Raw genomic sequence first — 20,412 nt, forward strand, 5'->3', positions numbered from 1 at the left:
TAGGAGGGCCTAGGCTCAAGTCCCCATTGCTCTTTAGATCCTGGTTCCTGATAATGTTCAACCCAACGACGGTGCAAGTACTTGGGCCCTTGGCACCTATCTGGAGCTCCTGACTCCTGGAGCTGGGCTAGCCCCGCTGTGGCTGTTGTAGGCATTGTCCCTTCATGGGAAGTCTCCCAGGTATAGTTTATGAACTGCAAGTTCTTGGGCCCAACCAGGACCTGCTGAGTTGGCAATCTGGGGGCAGGATCTCCCTGTGATGCCTGTGCAGTGTAAGAGGACCACAGCCCCTGGCTTCAGATGGGCCCAGTCATGGCTGCTGTGGTCATGAGGAATGAACCAGGAAATGGAAGAGTCCCTCTCTCTAACTCTTTCAAGTAAATAATTTTTTTTTAAAAAAAAGAATAAAAGTGAGCCCAATCTTTGAGAACAGGCTGAACATAAAAAATCCATTTACACAATTAGTTTCCTTTCATATTTTCTTCATTTGCCCAGGTGCCAAAAGTCATTTGTACTTAATAAAACTTCTGGAATTTGAATAAGCAGAATACAAAGATAATTGCATTTGGTATTTCAGGGCAGCAAAAGTGCCTGAGGCAGGCAGTGCGAGGTTTCACATGGATATGTGCAGCTGGTCATTCCACAGGCAGGAAGCAGGGGATAGAGCAAACACAGCATTCCCTGGTACTGGTGTCTGGCAGGCTCTGGTCACTGGCTGAACCAGTGTCATTCTGATGGACTACAGATGGTACGATACGGACAGGCTGGGGTACTCTACATAATGACTAAAGTGGATTGTATAACCCCCAGGTCTCCTCAGTAGGACCGGATTGCAGGGGGGACGGTGGCACAGTCAGCTTCGTTCAAGGTTTTGTCGATGACAGGTCTGTACTCCAGAGTGACCTTAAAATAAAAGTGGGAGAAAGAAGATGTAATGTGTAGGCACCTCATGTTGTCTTGAGAAAGTGTAACTCTGAAATTTGAGTTATAAGCATGGGAAAGACAAAGGTATCCACTAGGACCTTTTATGGTAGCTGGATGAGGACCTAGATGCATGGAAGACTAACTATGTTAGGTATGGTAAGTGAGGACAGTGGATTAGAGCAATTACAAGAATACGTACCAGATTCTCAATGCTTCACAGAAATGCTCACCTCACAAAGAGGAGGTAGTCATCTAAACAAACCCTACAAATACTGTCCTACTGCTAGGTTCTCTACTTCAAAGAAAAAGAGGTTTGTGCTAAGAAACAAGTCTGGTTTTTATATACTGTCAGAAAAGTGTGCCTTGGAGATAAAGTCAATCATGACTGAATTAAAGACCTACTGGGCATCCCATACCCGGTTGTGTATAGCACATAAAGAAGACCAGCTGATCTTCTACAAACTGTGAAAGCTTAATGGCAGAAACACACCATTTCCGAGCTTCAATGACCGACCAGCAGAAATGCCACACTGCTGGACAGTGCCTAAGCAGGAGGAGCCTGGACACCTCTGCTGTGACACCCACTGGCCCCTCCATGTCCCTCCCCTCTGCAACCTTGAGCCCAGGGGAGGCCAAGGGCTGTACTGTCCCTGGGCTCTCGGTGGCTGCTTCCACATCTGCTTCCAGATCAGTGTTCCTGCTGGATGCCAGAAGCACCACCTCCTCCCCTCTTCCCACGTGTAGCATCCATGCTCCCCCCAGGTCTGAGTCTGGCCGCTGCTACATGGGCTGTCCTTTCCTCAAACTCCCCTGAAGCTTCCGCATGGGCAATGGCTGCCAACAGCACACAGCACACTTCAGCTTGGGCTGCTCTGTCCGGCTTCTCACCCACACCCAGACTGTACAGTATGGCCTATCTGCAGCAGCACATGCCCTTCCTACCTTCCCAGTCTTGACATCAACGTAAGAAAGTGTATGCTTCCTCCAGTGCTCTGTGAACGGCTTCTTTTGCTGCCCCTGGATGGGCTTGGAATAATCATACTCATCAATCCGCACCTGGGGTCAGAAATACCACACAACACAGACACGATCAGGAACATGGCAAACACAACATATGAGCAATTCTATGAGGCTGACCTACTGTGGGAGTGACCACAGATCAGGGCCATCTCCACCAAGGGAGGCTGCTTTGAATTCAGAGGAACCTAGCAGGTAGACACTGAAATAGGACATCCTTAGTTTGTTCACTCCATACTCTGGGATCTCACCTCAGCCTTTCTTATCTTTGTAACTTAAAAAAGGCCAACCCAAGGGCTCGGCAGCGTGGCCTAGTGGCTAAGGTCCTCGCCTTGATCCCATATGGCCGCTGGTTCTAATCCCGGCAGCTCCACTTCCTCTCTATCTCTCCTCCTCTCAGTATATCTGACTTTGTAATAAAAATAAAATAAATCTTTAAAAAAAAAAAAAAAAAAAAAAAGGCCAACCCAAAGAGGCCTCAGCCCTGCTGTATACAACATCTCCTTCCACTAGGTACAAAGAAACCCAATTCAGCCTAGCTGCTGGGGGGTTAGATGGTGCAACTCCCCAGTGAACTCAGCTGATTTCTCCTGCTCAGCCATTGTTCATGAGTAAATCCATACCCTGGAGGGCAGAGTCCACCTATCTCCAGTGCAAAGGTTGCCACACTGGTACTAAAAGTCCTGAGACCAAAGGGATGAAAGCTACAGAAAAAGACATTTTCTTGATTCACTTTTGGCAAATACAGAGCAAATGGAGGGGTAGGGGGTGATCATACCTTGTAATCCTCCCTGGCGTGGGCACCCCGGGACTCCTTCCGAGCTTCAGCTCCGTAGATGGTCTGCAAGGCGCACAGCATCAGATTCTGTAGTTCCAGGGTCTCCACTAAGTCCGTGTTCCAGACCATTCCTGTGGGCACATACAACCCAAGTCAGGCCTAGCAGAAAGCACTGGCTATCCTGCCAACAGCTACATCTGGAACCAACACTCACCCCTGTCAAATGTCTTGAGGTGCTGCAGGTCTCCATAGAGCTGGCTAATCTTCTCACAGCCTTCCTGCAGCACACTCCCCACCCGGAACACGGCGGCATGAGTCTGCATTGCCTGCAACACAAGATGTGGCTGGAAACTTCTAACCCAGAGAAAAGGCCATTCCAAGAACCACTGCATCTCCAGGCTTACCCGTTCTCTGCACCTAGTTCTATGTAAATCAACAGAAGGACTAGGAAGTCCAGGCCCTGAGTTTATTCCTCTCAATGTTAAAGTGGAGCATGATGAAAGCTTTTAAAAACATTGGTTACCATCATGTGCAGTTCATTTAAAGCGGAACTTAGCATTTCTAAGCAGCAAGAACGGCGGACCACACTTCAGGTGCATCTGGATGGTGTGCCCTCCCCACCCTCGACGATGGCAGTCCCATACAGGTTGGAGGCATGACTTGAGTGGCCTGGCATTGAGTGTGCCATGGGGAGGCAACATGGGGAAGGCAGAGGAGGAGAAAGGGGGGTGGGAACCCTTACTACCCAGCCATCTTCCGGTCTTCCAGTGGGCTAGGGATTTCCAGTTACTTTGTTAAAGTGCCTCACACACACTTAGCGCCTTTACAGTTTATTGCTTATGCTTGTAAGGAACATGCCATCCAACTAATTGGACCTACTCTAGGCTAGCTGTAAAACAGGGGCCCAACTGTGTTTCCTATCAGATGGACAGACACCTCTAACACAATGATCTTTCCTTGTGGTAGCTCCTCTGCAAAGTGCCTCTACCCTACCCAACCCCTCACCATGTCAGTAGGCCTAGTCCTCTCTTTTCTTTATCTTCTCTCCAAATGACCAGTGTCTGGGACCAGGTCAGAGCTGAGCTGGAAACTCTGGCAGGATCCGGAAGCTGGGAGTACCAACCAGGCACTCTGCCCTGGAACACCAGGGTCAATGTCTACCCAATAGTGTTGTATCAGTTAAAGGACATTTCAGCTAATTTTCCGTAGACCCAACAGGAGTGCACATCATCAGTGGATTTTCAGGACAGCCCAACAAGTATTACACACTAATTCATTTTCTCCTGCAGTCAGATTTCCGCATCCTTTCCCTCTTTCAGATGAGGGTGTTTTAGACTGTACCACAACTGCCGACTTTGAGCAGGTTATGTTACTGATTTTTCTGAGTCTTTTATGTAAGCATTCACCCACATTCATGCACTGTTACTGAATTTTATTCTCTTGCGATTTTTAACCACCACTCCTGTAAATGGCTACTATACTCTTTCAACGTGTGCCTCATGATTCTCACAGGAATAGTTGCAGTTGGCAGAACAATCTCTTTTAGGCCCAACATTATGACCCTGTGGTTAAATCCTCACCTTGCATGCGCTGGGATCCCATATGGGCACCAGTTCATGTTCCAGCTGCTCCACTTCCCTTCTAGCTCCCTGCTTGTGGTCTGGAAAGCAGTGGAGGATAGCTTAAAGCCTTGGGACCCTGTACCCATGTGCGAGACCCAGAAAAAGCTCCTGGCTTTCTGCTTCGGATTGGCTCAGCTCTGACCACTGCAGTTACTTGGAGAGTGAACTAGCAGATGGAAGATCTTTATATATCCTTCTCTGTATAAACCTGCCTTTCCAATAAAAATAAGAAAATCTTAAAAAAAAAAAAAAAAAAAAAAAAGCAAAGATCACTTTTGCCACAGAGTCACATGGTAGATACCGGGCAACACTTATAGGGTTTTCATTGCAAACACCTCAGGGATGCCCTGCTACCTACCCACTCAGGTCCTGATCTCCTCACTGGCCTCAACCACAGTCCTGCATCATGCGGAGGCAGAGACAGAGCAGAGCTCCACTTTTTCTTCCTTTTGGGGCCCGAGTGTGTGAGCTCATTCTGAAGGAAAAGCCCACTCTGAAGGAGCTGAGAGTGTCTGTGGCTTAGAGCAATCTGTCACAATGCTACCTCTCCTTCAAGTCTCCCTCCATTGTAAATTACTGAAGAAGCCCCCCCCCCCGCCCCCACCCGCCAAAAAAAAAACCCAAGGCTATCTTCTCCCCCTCCCTTTTTCTGTTTGGCTAAATTCTTCCCTTTTGGCTTTGTTCAAGTTTAATTAACATAGGAAAATCAACCCTAAACTCTTAATTCCACCCAAGCTGGTGATTAACAAAAGCTTGCATATCCTGGTCTTTGTCTCCCTGTAAAAGCCTCTATGTTCTTAGGCAAGCATGGATGATGGCCGCAGTGTAGTTTAATAAAATCATTTCTCTGTTAAGCATTTTCTCCTGACACCACTGGCAGACATTCCTGCAAACAACCTCAAGTTGACAGGAGCAGGAATCCCTGACATTTACACTGTCTCGCTTCACCAGCATTGTTACTGATCTGGTATCTGATCTGGTTACAATATGGAGCCACTAGACCACATGCAGCTACCTTAACACAACTGGAAGAAAGAAAATTAAGCGACACCTTAAATAGTACTTGCTTGCTACCACACTGGACAGCCAAAACCAGGAACATTTCTCCCACTCCCACTAGACAATGGACAGCGCTGACAGGCCATGTCCATGTACCCAAGCACCGGGCGGAGGCAGAGCAACCTGGCAGGCAACATTCTCACCTTCTGCATGCTGAGGCGCAGCTCTGATGTTCTAATATTGCCTTCAGCAAATCTCAGCTTGTCAAGATTCATAACAGATTCTTCTCCTGCATTTGGTTTAATCGGAGGGACTTTATCTCCTATAACAAAAATCAACAAGAAGCTAGAATTTAACTTTTGAAAACACATAGGAAAAACTAGATGCAAATGTGTATCAGAGCCATTTGGGAGTTTAGAAAATGCAAATGGAGCTGCCCACTGACTTGGGGTTAACTTTAAATATAGAGACCATAATGACAACATTTCTGGTACTTAGCAGGTGTCCTAAGTAACTTGTGATTGAACAAAACAAAAAACATCTTGTAAAATCATGGCTGATGGCCAGGAGCAGTAGCCTAGTGGCTAAAATCCTCACCTTGAATGTGCCAGGATCCCATATGGGCCCCAGTTTGTGTCCTGGCTGCTCCACTTCCCATCCAGCTCCCTGCTTGTGGCCTGGGAAAGCAGTCGAGAACAGCCCAAAGCCTTGAGACCCCTGCACCCATGTGGAGACCCAGAAGAAGCTCCTGGCTCTTGGCTTCAGATTGGCTCAGCTTTGGTCATTGTGGCCACTTGGGGAGTGAACCAGTGGATGGAAGATCTTTTTGTCTCATTTGATTTTTCCAATAAAACTAAATAAACCTTAACACAGTCCAACTTATCAAATGGGCATTTACCCTGCTTCTTTAATATTTCCCACAGAGCGGGCCTCAACAGCTGTGCCAACAGACCCCCGTGCTCGGACACCTGCATTGCCAGGTCAGGCTGCTGGTGTGGCAAGCATCACCTGCTGACGCTGCGTCTCACTAATTTGTAAGATTCGAAGCCCTACCTCTCTGGAAATCATGCCCTGAGGGAAAGTGTCCCACCTGAGGATATACTTGGAAAGCCTGTGCTGTTGCTAGCTCAGGACCAGGGTGCTGGCAATGCTGGGCCTACTGCGTGCTTCCTGTGGTGACTGTGGCTTTTCCTTTTGTTTTTAATGCTTTAAAGAGGATCACTCAGTGAATATCTCTCTTTTGTTGCTCAGTCCCACAAGTTTCCATATTGGCACAAGCCCACATAACCTTCACAAGGATACAGAATGCAGACTAAATTTTTTAGCTTTGACAGTACTGTCTAGAGGACAGAATGGCTCTTCCTATCTTCAGTGACAATGCAACGGATTTGACTTTTCAAATTCTGTCAGGCAGAGATCACACAGAGATCTGGTCAAACAAAACTCCTTGCAACACTGCACAAGATGTTGCTCTGCTTCTGAGTTTAAGAAGCTGTCGAAGTGTCCCACAATCCTACAGAACAAGGGTTTACACTCTGCAGTCAGAACTTTTGCTGGCACCTGAGCTGTGGCCAGACCAGGGGAAAGCTGAACCTGCCACCTGCATCCTCCTACCTGCAAATAGGAAGGAGGGCACTGACCCACTCCTGTCTCATTACAGCTATCTGTGAGGGTGGTATGTGCATAAAGAAGCAGTTAATACTAGAGCAATGTGTGGTGAGGACTCGGGCCTCCCACCATCCTTGCCTAGAGATGTTCACCCGACCTCCTCATCCTTACTCTGCTGCTCTGAGCAATGAGGCAAAACAACCAACATGGTCCTCTTCCCCAGTCTTAGTGGGTTGGGGAGCATGGAAACTGCCCAAAGAAGACACCACCAACAAATCTGCACTGCCAGGGAGGACAACACATGGACAACCCTTCAGTTTGCTTTGCCTTCCTCCTTAAGCAGGATTATAGTTTAACATCCTAAATCATGCTTCCCTAAGAACCACACTGGCAAGTAAGACATGCAACATTTCCCTTTAGAATAACAACTTCTTACAATGAATTTTATGTGACTGTAAAAAAAATAAATAATTTGCAAATAAATGAATGAATAAGTAATTTTAAGAAAATAAACAGGCAGTAAGCCCAGCGCTGTTAGCCTCTGGGGAAAACCCAAACCACATCTGTGCCATCGGTAGGCAAACCTCCAGCAGCAAATGAAGACTGCCCTCCAGCCTCCTCATACCACCTGGTTACAGAGGGACATACGTACCAGGCCTGCAGGACTCTGCAATGCTCAGGGCACATGCCCGGCCAAACACCACCAGGTCCAGCAGAGAGTTTGCCCCCAGGCGGTTGGCACCATGCACCGAGGCACAGGCTGCCTCCCCACAGGCGTACAAGCCGGGCACGATCTCATCCTGGCCATTCACGTGCTGAAGGACCTGAGTGAAGACAACACACCTTCAAGGCAGGTATCTGCTTTAGGCGGAGAACCTATCCTCTCTCAAAGGCAGCTCTGCCTGGTTTCCCCTATGCCCCTGGCCACTCCTGCTGGCCAGCAGGAGTGCCAGTGTTAGCGAGGTAGAAGGCAAGGGCACCTCCCATCTGCCACTTCTCAGAGGACAGACAATTCCCAACCATCCCGCCTGACAGGGAGATGGACAGGGACCCAAAAACTCCACATGAACCACACACCCAACAGTTCTGGATTGCAGATCACCTGACTGACAAGTTCATGTTGAAAACAACAGGAGCTCTTGGAGGTACTCATAAAAGGTAAAGACCTCCAAGTATATATCTGTGACTGAGGGAGAAGGACTGAGAAGTTGACAACAAGCTGTGAACACAAGCACTGGAACAGAACCACACTTCGCCCAGCCTGCACTAAGCAGTCTGTCAGATGCAGCAGTGTGCTTCTGAGGAGCTGAAGGCAGCCCCTCCATCATCACCTGCCCCTTGTAGTTGGTAGGAATGCCCCCCATGTTGTAGTGCACAGTTGGGAGCACAGGAATGGGTTCCTTGGTGACATCCACACCCGCAAAGATCATGGCTGTCTCAGAGATGCCTGGCAGGCGCGTGGCCAGCTGCTCAGGGGGCAGGTGGTGCAACTGCAGGTAGACGTGATCCTTCTCAGGTCCACAGCCTCTGTGGGATGAAGCACAGAGCACGACGTGAGGCAAAGAGCGACCATCATCTTCCCTCAGCATCCACTGTGAGCTAGCCTGATCCCACGAGCTGAGCAAGGGCTAAGAATGGAAATGAAAACTGCTCTCACTCATCACATACCAGTCCTGAGGTCATCATCTGCTACATTTCCCTGGCACATGTATCAGAATGTCCTTTGTGCCATATAATCAAAAGACAAACAAACCTCACACCCCACTCCATCCCTCATTTCTGAAATATAAAACTTCAAAAAACAAGTGTCACTATGTTGAGGAACAGGTACTGGAAACCTCTACCTTACTTTATAGAATAGACAATCCAGACTCAAAGGTGTTGAAACACTTATGGGTATTAAACACACAACACAGCACGCAGGACTTACACAATGACCTCTGGTTGGGTGCTCTATTCCATACTGAGTGTCAACCACACACACATTCAGACGTGAAAGCTATGCATTATGCTGGTTACTCTCCCAATGCGGCTCATGAGAAAAACATGACACACTAACGTGTGTATGGTTGCCCTGAATGCATGATTGTGCAGAAATGTGCATATGGGGACATGTGTGCAGTGTGTCTACGGGTGCATGTGTATGCATGGTGCGCACAGGGTGAATGTGGCTGTCTGTATCTACAGTGCATATACAGTTATATAGTGTGTGTGCAGGCTGTGAGTATCCATGCAGGCACAGTGCTTATACAGTTATGTAGTGAATGCAGATGTGTGCAGGTGTTCACAGGGTGTATGTGGGTATCCACATAGGCACAGTGCATATGGGTGTGTGTGCAGGGTGGTATGTGGCAGATACAGCTGTGGGCCCATGTGGAGTATGCCCGCCTGCACACAGACATTCTGGAGGTGAACCACACAGACCTTCCCTCTCGGATCTCCAGGGTCATTGACCGAGACACTACATCTCTGGATGCCAGGTCCTTTGCGACAGGGGCGTATCTCTCCATGAACCTTTCGCCCTGACTGTTAATGAGAATGCCTCCCTCTCCACGGCACCCTTCTGTAATGAGACAACCAGCACCATATATGCCTGCAAAACAAAACAAACAAAAAAAATTTTCAGGGCTGCGACATCTACATTTTGTTTTAAGATTTTTTTGGAAGACAGGAAAATGGTATGTAAAAACAATGATGCTCAGAATAAGACAGAGGAATAGTAAGGAACAGTATAAAACTTGGATATCAAAAAAGCTCATGGGGCCAATCACGTGGGGTAGCTGGTTAAACCAGTGTGTTTTTTTTGTTTTTGTTTTAATTAAGGATTTATTATTGGACAGTCAGATATACAGAGAGGAGGAGAGACAGAGAGGAAGATCTTTTGTCAGCTGATTTACTCCCCAAGCAGCCGCAACGGCCAGAACTCTGCCAATCCAAAGCTAGGAGCCTGGAGCTCTTCCGGGTCTCACACGCATGCGTAGGCTCCCAAGGGTTTGGGCTGTCCTTGACTGTTTTCCCAGGCCAAAAGCAGGCAGCTGGATGGGAAGTGGAGCTGCCAGGATTAGAACTGATGCCCAGGTGGGATCCCGGCGCATGCAAGACAAGGACTTTAACCACCAGGCTGTCCTGCCGGGCCCTTAAAGATTTATTTTTATTGGAAAGCCAGATTTACAGAGAGGAGATGAGAGAAAGATCTTCCATCCATGGTTCATGCCCAAAAGGTCATAATGGCTATAGCTAAGCCTATCTAAAGCCAGGAGCCAGGAGCTTCTTCTGGGCCTCTCATGAGGATGCAGCAGTCCAAGGATTTGGATCATACTCTGCTGCTCTCTCCCTCCCACAGGCAGGGAGCTGAATGGGAGGTGGAGCAGCCAGGAAACAAACAAGTGCCCATATGGGAACCTGGTGTTTGCATGATGGAGGATTAGCCAACTGAGCCATCACACAGCCCCAAATTTTAATTTCTTCATATTTTTTTGCGCCATAAAATCGTGGTGACTACTTTCATTGGAAATAAGCAAGTTGGAGAATATCTGAAGTCCCTGAATAGCAACAAAGACAGACAACGGCTGTCGGTATACTTAATGCTTCTTATTCTTACCACAGACAGTTCTAGCTTCCTTATGTGTACTGAGTTATGTCTTACTGTGCCATCGGGTGTAGCACCAAGGATATGCAGGAAGGTCTCACAGTGCAGCCTGCATCCTTCCAGCAAATGAAAAACGAGGAACACAGAGCTCCTGCATTTTAGAGATGGGGAGTTATCCAAAAAAATTAAGTAACTTGCAAGTTAAATTGTTTATTATTAGTACCAGAAGGATTATAAGGACTAATCACAAGCTTTATAACTAATGTAAATTTTTGCCTTTCATCTGCCTTTTGTTTCTCCCACTGTCATGCATTTCTGGGTGGCTTGTTAACCCTGAATACTCAGATGAACCCTATCCCTACCCACAGCAGGTTCAAGCACCTGGGCTCCCACCCACGTGGGAGACCTCGACTGAGCCACTCCAGCATCTGGGGGTACATTTGTGGCTGATGCCCTTCTCTGTTTCTCACCTAAATAAAAAATCAAGTAAATAAATACATAGAAAGCTTTAGAATCAGAGCTCTTTACACTGAAAACTACTGAAGGAATTCAGAAGCTCAGTAATATTTTGTTGGATAAAAACAGAAAAAAAACTGACAAACACATTTCTTACTTTTTCATCCCTGACAGGAAACACAAAAAAAGGTACCAAGAGTAGAGAAAACGGGGCCTTTGGGCTAGGCACTGTGCACTGCTTGGCACACTGATATCCCACACCAGAGGGCTTGGTGCCAGTCCCAGCTCCACTGTGCTTCTGATCCAGTTCTTGCAAAACAGGTTTGTGAGGCGGCAGACAAGGACCCAAGTTTTAGGTTCCTGCCATCCACATAGAAGACATGGAATGAGTTCCTGGCTTTATCCTCCTGGCCTTGGCCTGCCCCAGCATCGGTCGTTGCAGGCATTTAGGGAGTGAACAACCAGATCAATGAGCTGTCTCTGCCTTTCAACCAGTAAGTCTTCATAAAAAAGTCTGAAGATAAATTTAGAAAAAAGGAGGCTGGTCTTCAGCATTAGTCCAGTCTGTATCCAGAGCTCAGACGAGCAACCCAGCAGGCAGGAGATCACCTCACAGCCGTTGTTTCTGAGGAACGTCCCTGAACCTGGGCTTCAGCTCTCCCTTGTACTAAAGCCTCTGAAACCCATCCAGCCCCAAGGTGAGCTCACCTGCCCCTCCCCCAAGGGCTGAGCCTGTCATGGGTGGGGCCTGGTCTTCTGCCATCAGCTGCCCATGCCTGGAGTCTGGCTTAGTACATGACCTCGCTCTCAGGACACCAACTCAGGAAATACTGTGTCCTCCTGGGTGCTGATACTGAAACACAGGGTGGATGAGACACTGGTGCCTGCCCCACCCAGCTGAGAGGGACACTGTGTACACAGGCTTTACTCTTGGGTACAAGCCAGGGTCCAGGGCTCCCTTAGAAGACATAAGATGGAGATCTCAATGGTTTTGCAGAAATCAGGGAAAATCTTGAGGAAATGACATTTCAGTATGGACCAGAGCTACCCACAGGAATCCGACAATCAGATGCGTGTTAGGACTTCAGTGACAGAATAGTCCTAACTAGGCACCACAGGATGATGAGACACAAAAAAGGATCCTACCTGTGGGGTGAAACTGGACAAATTCCAAGTCTTGGCAAGGAAGGCCGGCCCTGGTGACCATAGCTGTCCCATCTCCTGTGCTGGTGTGAGCAGATGTGCAGCTGAAGTAGGTGCGCCCATAGCCACTGGAAACCAGACAGTGAACCAGGATACACATGAGACATCAGCCCACGAGCTCCCAGTGTATCTGGTATTTATACCTCCGTGTGTGTGTGTGTGTGTGTGTGTGTGTGTGCCTGTTTGTCTGCCTGGGTTCCCAGTGTATCCCAGTTTCTCCCCTCCTCAGGGGTGTGCGTCTGAGTTCTTGGTCAATCTCAGAGGTTAGACCCTAATCTAATGCTGGCAAATATCCTTTCCCACTCTGCACCTGCTCATTGTTCCCCTGGATGTAGAGAAGCCTTTTATTTTTAACATGGTTAAAGTAACCAACAATGTATAAAGTGGAACGTGGCTATTTCCATCATGGGGCACACATCACTTCTGAGTCCTGCAACTGATGTCAGCAGTGGCAATTGCTAGAGAGGTTGTTCTGGCACATGTCACATGACCTCCCTGTCCAGCTTCTGGCTACTGATGTGAGAGGGGTCAACTCTAGGATCCTCTAGCTGCAACTGGTTGGCAGCCTCCCTACCACTGAGGGTGGCTGGTGCTCCCCAGCCAGCCTCCAGGGTGGGAGCTAGCTGTCACTCTTCACAGATGAGGAGCCAAGGATGGAAAGAAAGGTTATCACCCTCACACAGTAAGGCTAGGCTTACATCTGACCTGTCATCGCTTGGGCCTCTATTTTTATTAGCATAACCTCTGGAATGCCTTTCCTATAGAGAAACACAGTGACGGTGGAAACTGGAGTCCTACCCAGTGGCAATAACCGTGTTCTTTGCTCGTATGCGGTGGATGGACCCGTCTTCTATGCACAGTGCAATCACGCCACGGCACTCCCCATTTTCCATCAGAAGATCCAAGGCAAAATATTCCACAAAATAGCTGGTATCGTATCGCAGGGACTGAAAAGGGACGTTAGGTAAATGTGAGACCAACACTGAAAGTGTTGCTGCTTGTGCAGAGCCTGCAGCTCCCATCCAGCACGCTCAGTCACACCAGCAATACATTGGATGACATGGCCAGCAACATCAAGAGCAGTGTGAACTGAGTCCTGGGACCTATGCCCATAAGGGCTACAGCACAGATGGCAGCAGGTCCTGCCCACACAGCCTCAGCAGGAACCCAGGCTCTCCTGGTTGCCTGCACAACTGAGTTTCAAGCCACTGTGAAGTTCACAGACTGCTGAGTCACAGGCCAGATGGGAGCCACTGATCACAAATGGCAACTTATCAAAATAAAACTGCTCCTCAGCCTGCAGGCCTATGAAGCTGGCAGCTGAACAATGGACACACACACCACCCCAGGCAGGTCAGCACTACACAGGTCACACCAGCTGGACCTGACAGTCCTTGCAATGAGGGCAAGCAGTTCTCAGCAGCCTGGTTTAGCTCCCATGTCTCAACCCCAGACAGCCATGTCCTGTGAACACCCTTGGCCACGAGGATCTACTGCTGTCCAGCACTGGCAAGCCAGTCCCCACTGATCTCAAACAGCAGGGTTTGAGCTCTCAGCCTTTTCTAAGCTATGAAGCATTAAAGTGATCAGTACAGTATCTCAGACATGATGAAAAGCCTTAAAATACTACTTATGTTCTTAGTTCAGAAGGTAACATGTCCTAAGTTCAAATCAATTCAAATTTCCACAGGAGACCTACTACAGCATGACCTACTGCCTTAAAGCAGTGTTTCACAGTCCAAGGCTCCCGCTATGCACTGACAGCAATGGCGAGACAGGTCCTACAGAGTCCCTCAGCTGCTGTTTAATCAGCCCCTGAATGGGTTTGCAGCTGCAGTGATAGCACGGTCCCCAAACCCTCCCCTGGCCAGGTCACACATCCCTTGCCCCAGGTGGCCTCACCCTTCCATACAAAGTGTGCAGGAGCGAATGACCAGTCCGATCAGCCACACAGCAGCATCGGTGGGCCTGGCCACCTTTCCCAAACTTGAGGCTCTGTCCGCCAAACGCACGCTGATAAATCTTCCCATCTTCAGTTCTGCTGAATGGCATGCCATAGTTTTCCAGCTGTGAAACACAAAGACCCCTCACCCTAAAGAAGGCAGCCTTCAGGGTAATACACTTCAACCACCTTTACCAGAAACCTAGAAACCCACAGCTCCAACGTTGCAGGAAAATGGCAACATCTCAGCAAAGAGGGACCTATGGGTCAGGTGGACCAGTTAATGATGGAAACTTGTTAGCTAAGCTCATTGCACCTTTGCATCCCTTCCTTCATCTTCTACTAGGATGCATGGTAAGAGGGCCCAGCAGCCCCCCACATTACCTCAACCACAGAGGCAGGGGCTTGCTCTGTCATGTAGTGGATGGCATCCTGGTCCCCCAGCCAGTCAGAGCCCTTCACGGTGTCGTAGAAATGCCACCTCCAATTGTCTTCCTCCATGTTCCCCAGGGCGGCGTTGATTCCTCCCTGCAAACACCAAGCACTTCAGACAAAGCTGCGCACAACAGCCTACACTGTCTGTTCTCTGGGTCTAACCCTCTAGAAAAAATCAGCTGCCCCGCCCCCCTGCTGTCTGGAGGACTGGTGTGCTGACCAGGCACCACACGTACTTGGAGCTTGTCCAAAATGACAGGACCTCCTCAGTGTAGATGGCAGGGGGAGCGTTTCCCACCAGCCAAAAGACTCCCAGCCCTCTAGGTCCTCAGCATGGGCAGGGCCACAAACCCTGCCTTCCTGCAAAGGCTCACAGAATAAGACAGGACAGGGATACACTTCACACTCATCCTTCCCCCTACGTAAACTTCAATTCCCCCCTTTAGATGATCCTGTTCATAGGTAATGGCAGATTCTTAAACATCTTTCTCTCTTTTCTGGTTGTTACTGAACCCTTTCTTGAGCAAAGTACACTTCAGGTGAGATAAACCAAGACCCCTGCAGCAGATAAACGTTACAAACTCACTTTCCCTCCTTCCTCCAGATGTAAACCAAGCACAATGTGCCAAACAAACAAACAAACAAACAAACCCCCCCCCCCACACACACACCAAAAACAAACAAACAAAAAAAGTCAGGTCCTGAGGAGGAGCATGGAACAGGAAAAGTGCATCCGTGAGAACAGGAACTTGGTGCAGCACATGGATGGAGGCCAGCTATGGTCCTTCCTTGGAGTTCTACAAGTTCTCAGGCTACCCTAGGCCAGCAGCGCCTGGTCTTAATCTTCTGGTTAACCCTTCTCAAGAGCCAGTATTTGATTTACACAACCCTTTCCTTCTCCTTTTGATTTTTACTAATATTGCACTGCCTCAAAGCTATATTTCTTGTTGTTGATGTTATGCTATGGCATTTAATTGGATGGAATGATATTCTGCCAGCTATGTCTTCAGACCAGAGTTGGTCTCCCCAAGAAACTGTTGAACTGTGCTGGCCAATAAGATACTGGACTCTATGCATGGCACATGCTTGCCTTGAAAGAAACAAGACTAGATTTGAACTGTAATACTGCAATAAGGTGGAGCAATCCACCATGGGGGGAGGGCACGGGGAGGGGATGGGGGAACACCAGAACCTAAAAAAACGCTGTTATAAAATGAAATGCAAGAAAAATCTATGTTAAAAAATATAAAATACATATATAGTTTGAAAAAAAAAGCTATATTTCTTGGTGTATTATTTGAAATTCATAGTTTATTTGGGCAGGTGTTGTAGTATAGTGCGTTAAGCTGCAGCCAGCAATGCAGATATCCCATATGGTCACTGGTTGGAGGCTTACTGCCCCACTGCCAATGTGCTTGGGAAAGCAGCAGAAGATGGCCGAGTGGTTGGGACCCTGCTGATACATGGGAGATCTGGAAGAAGCTTTAGGCCCAGACCCAGCCACTGTAGCCACTGGGGAGTGAACCATTGGATGAAATATCACTCCCACTATTCTAAGTCTGCCTTTCAAACAATAAATAAATCTTTTTAAAAAAACTAAATGTTTATTTCCTTTTAGGCTCTGATTCCTATCATACAAATAATATTCCTTGGCACACAACAAAGCTTTAAAGCAGTCTTTATCAGGAAACATGTTCCAAAGAGTAGAAAAGAAGTTAGATATGACTTTGAAATTGGAAAACTACCTATATAAAAGGTTGTATGACCCAAAATGAAAGAAAGAACAAGACTGTAAAATCACAGCATGAGTTTTCACGTAACTCCAGTTACCCCCAACTTGAGCGCATTTTCTATTCTGCATCTCTTTCTGCCACCATCTCAGCTCACCGCCATTTTCATTTACTGAGGCCTGGCTAGTGCTGGGCAAAGCAGGTAGAGTAAGAATGCACCTTTCGGGCCCGGCGGCGTGGCCTAGCGGCTAAAGTCCTCGCCTTGAACGTGCCGGGATCCCATATGGGCGCCGGTTCTAATCCCGGCGGCTCCACTTCCCATCCAGCTCCCTGCTTGTGGCCTGGGAAAGCAGTCAAGAACGGCCCAATGCATTGGGACCCTGCACCCGTGTGGGAGACCTGGAAGAGGTTCCTGGTTCGTGGCTTCGGATCGGCGCGCACCAGCCGTTGCGGCTCACTTGCGGAGTGAATCATCGCATGGAAGATCTTCCTCTCTGTCTTTCCTCCACTCTGTACATCTGACTTTGTAATAAAATAAATAGATCTTTAAAAAAAAAAAAAAAAGAATGCACCTTTCTAACTTCTCACCCAGGAAATGCCACATGGAAAACAAAATAATGGACAAACACCAAAGACCCCAGCATGACTGGAGCCAACATGAGTGACAGCCTGAATCCAGCCCTGCAGGTTACTCAAAAAAGAGGCTCTGAGCTCCCTGCTTGTGGCCTGGGAAGGCAGTTGAGAACGGCCTAAAGCCTTGGGACCCTGCACCTGCGTGGGAGACCTGGAAGACGTTCCTGGTTCCCGGCTTCGGATCGGTGCAGCACCGGCCATTGTGGTCACTTGGGGAGTGAATCAGCGGATGGAAGATCTTCCTCTCTGTCTCTCCTCCTCTCTGTATATCTGACTTAGTGATAAAAATAAATAAATCTTAAAAAAAATACAAAAAGGCTCTGGGCTGAGACCCTAAAATGAGAATGTGCTGAGTGAGCACTTGCAGTGAGGGGACAGGAGAGAACGCTGGCTTCACGGGGCCTCATGGGCATTTAGGAAATCAACACAATGCTGCTCGAACCTGTGCTGCCACAGTGTGTGACCTGGTGGGAAACAGCTTCGTCACGCAGGCTGTGTTAAATCCTGCCTCCGAAAGGCCAAAGGCAGCTCGCAGTCCAGCCCCACCAGCACCAACCACCAACGCGTCAAATTCATGATCCACAACCGGATACTGGGCAGAAATCTGAAAAAGAAAACCTGCCTGTTAGTCACATCTTCAACCATCCTGCAGAGGGCAGTTCTGAGGTCAGTGGGCAAAAATTTCCAGGCTGAGGGACCCACCCTCAGAAGGCACCAGCCTCGGTGGACCAAGAAACTGGTATTCAGCTCATTTCCTCCACAACATTTATTTTCCAGAAAGCTAACAACCAGGAGCCTAATCTGCTCACCAAAGCAGGAAATTGAAGCAGCAATGTTAAGAGCACTTTGAAGGTGGCTTTTCTTTCCAATGAACATCATGCACACATGGCTCGCTCCAAATGCAGGGCAGACCTCCAAGATCCTCGTGTACACAGCACATGCATACTGCCTCGGCTCCCTTAGCACCGAAGACACCTTGGGTTTTAAGCTGTGCTCAGAGGGCTCGACATGGCTGAGAAGGTACCCAGTGGGATTCAGGATTCAATAACTGCGGTGACTGACAAGGACAGAACTAGTAAGCCAACTTCCCGCCGCCTTCGCACGTATGAGGACCCTCGCTCAAGAGGCTGCTCGGTCCTATGCTAAGCAAGAAACCCACCAGCCATCACAGCAAATATTACTCATTCATAGTTAATGATTTTGTTGTTTTACTTAATTTAAACTCAGTCTAAGTTATAAGTACATGAGAACTCCATGCAAAAAATATCAGTATCTGTGTTGGTTTTTGCGCCACTTGCTGCATGCCATCTGAGCATGCACCGTGCATTTCACTCCAACCTGTGACAGTGAACTCCCTCTAGCTCCAGGACTTACAGAATCCGAGACTCTGGCAGACGCCCTCGTGTGGCCATCGACAGTGAAGTGGAAACCATGGGCTCCTGTCTGCAACGCTGCTGGCCGCTGCTGAAACAGAGCCCAGATGTCATATGACTTTTCCTTCCCCATCACTGACCTGGTATGCCCACATCCCCCAGCTAGGTGCTTAGGTTTGGGTTTGAGTCCTAGCTGCACCATCTCTTGAAGCACATCCTGGCCCACGCCCCAGCTGTTGAAGGCATTTGGGGAATGAACCAATGGGCAGGGCATCTCTTTATCCTTCAAGTAAATAAAACAAATTCGAAATAAAAACCTGCCACCTTCCTTGCACATCAGCTGCAGTAACCGTGGAGGGGCCAGGTTTTAGCCCCAGCTCGTCTTCCACCCTATTGCTCTGGATGGAGCTGGTTTCCAAACTGACTATGCACCGACTCAGAACTGAAATAAAAGAAGCAGTCTTTTTTTCTCCAGACATATCCATTTATCTGAAATAATTACAGGGAGAGGGAAAAACAAAAGCGTTTCCACAGCCTGGTTCAATCTCCAGATGGCTCCAAGAGCCAGGGCTGGGCCAGGCCGAAGTCAGGAGTTCCATCCAGGTCTCCCACAAGGATGCAGGGGCCCAAGGACCTGGGCCATCCTCGGCTGCTTTCCTCAGACCATTAGCAGGGAGCCAGATCAGAAGAACAACTGGGACACAAATCAGCGCCCATACAGGATGCTGGCATTGCAGGTGGCAGCTTTATCCCACAACATTGAGCCCAGAGCATTCCAAAACTGTCTACGGAAGAGTGAAATTTAACATTTTTGGGTGGAAAAATTGTCAAGCATTTTCTAACAGATATATGTAGATAGACAGGTAGAGATATAGATATGGATATACACCAAAGCACAAGGAAACAACCTAAGACGTAACTTACAGGAACATTCAGTTCAGATAAGCAGGACAGAGCAATGGGCAATGGGCTAACTCACAGCCTGTCAGCCTGCTATGAGCACCTGGGACCTCCTGCCACCTATGTGGCAGATGAGGATGGCATTCCTGGGCCAGCCCCGCCTGTTGAGTCATTTGCAGCACATGAACAGAAGCTATCTCTGTCACTCCGCTTTACATATAATATATTTTTTTTAAGTTCAGATGACTGAATTACAAAGAAGAATGGGGAAAAAAATGACAACGGTAGGGTTAGCAGTATCCTCAACGTAATAAGGGGCAGTCTGCTTTAATGACACACACGCACACAATGACGGACACTCAGTCTGCAGGCACAACCCTGACAAGTACAAAAACAGTCCCACGGGGCCAGTTACAAGTCCTTGGCTTTACTTTCCTTTCACCATAAACTGCTCAGAACAGCTAAAACAAGGAAATGAAGAACGTAAAAGCAGCCATAGCACAGAACGGCAGAAAACAGCCGAGTCGGTGAAAACCAGGTGAAGGAAGCACGCAGCCTCCTGGAGGTGCCCTCAGCACCCACGCTCAAACAAGACTCTCAGTCAGCTACCCCAAACCCACCGTAAATGTCTCTTCCCTCCTTTTATTCCTTCTTCTTCGCCGACCTTCACTTCCTCACAAAAAAGAACCAAACTGAAGGATTAACGACTGCAAGGAATCAAGGCAAAACGCCCCGGCTGGTCAGGCAGCCCTGGTCCTCCCGGTTCCCCAGGGAGAGCCGGCTGAGGCGCAGCTCTGTCCGGCCTCGGGGCCGAGTCCTACAGCCCCGTCCCACAGTCCCGTCCGGCCGCCACAGCCGGTCCTACAGCCCCATCGCACGGCCCCGTCCCACAGCCCCGTCCTAACGGCCACATCCTACAGCCCCTTCTGGCCACCGGGCCACGTCCTACGGTCCCAGGGCAGCGGTGACCTTGGCCCGCGGGGCACGACCTTCACCAGGACGAGGCTCCGCTCCAGTCCGCCCGGGGTCTCCGTCCCGCCCGCAGCGTCTCTTTCGCCCCCGGGCCGACTCACCGACTGGGTCAGCGCCAAGCGCCGCGCGGACAGCAGCCGCGACACCACCCGGACCCCGGCCATATCGGCCCCAAGCCGCCCAGCTGCCCAACCAGGCCCCGCTCCGATCGCGCCTGCGCGCTCACCACGC

General features: G+C 48.8%; 1 protein-coding gene across 1 annotated transcript; it reads right to left on the bottom strand.

Moving 5' to 3' along the window:
- Positions 1-465: 465 nt before the first annotated feature.
- Positions 466-20,406, bottom strand: SDHA (succinate dehydrogenase complex flavoprotein subunit A). Its single transcript, XM_004597909.3, has 15 exons — positions 20,283-20,406; positions 18,311-18,397; positions 17,379-17,540; positions 14,523-14,666; positions 14,099-14,263; positions 12,995-13,143; positions 12,140-12,264; positions 9,373-9,541; positions 8,280-8,475; positions 7,601-7,772; positions 5,544-5,662; positions 2,934-3,045; positions 2,720-2,850; positions 1,867-1,980; positions 466-903 (listed from the first exon to the last, which is right to left on the bottom strand). Exons 1-15 carry the CDS (start codon positions 20,343-20,345, stop codon positions 817-819), a joined length of 1,995 nt encoding a protein of 664 aa, XP_004597966.2. The 5' UTR covers positions 20,346-20,406; the 3' UTR covers positions 466-816.
- Between the last annotated feature and the right edge of the window lie 6 nt (positions 20,407-20,412).

The sequence above is a fragment of the Ochotona princeps genome, chromosome 23, assembly GCF_030435755.1.
Source record: "Ochotona princeps isolate mOchPri1 chromosome 23, mOchPri1.hap1, whole genome shotgun sequence".
Lineage (NCBI taxonomy): Eukaryota > Metazoa > Chordata > Mammalia > Lagomorpha > Ochotonidae > Ochotona > Ochotona princeps.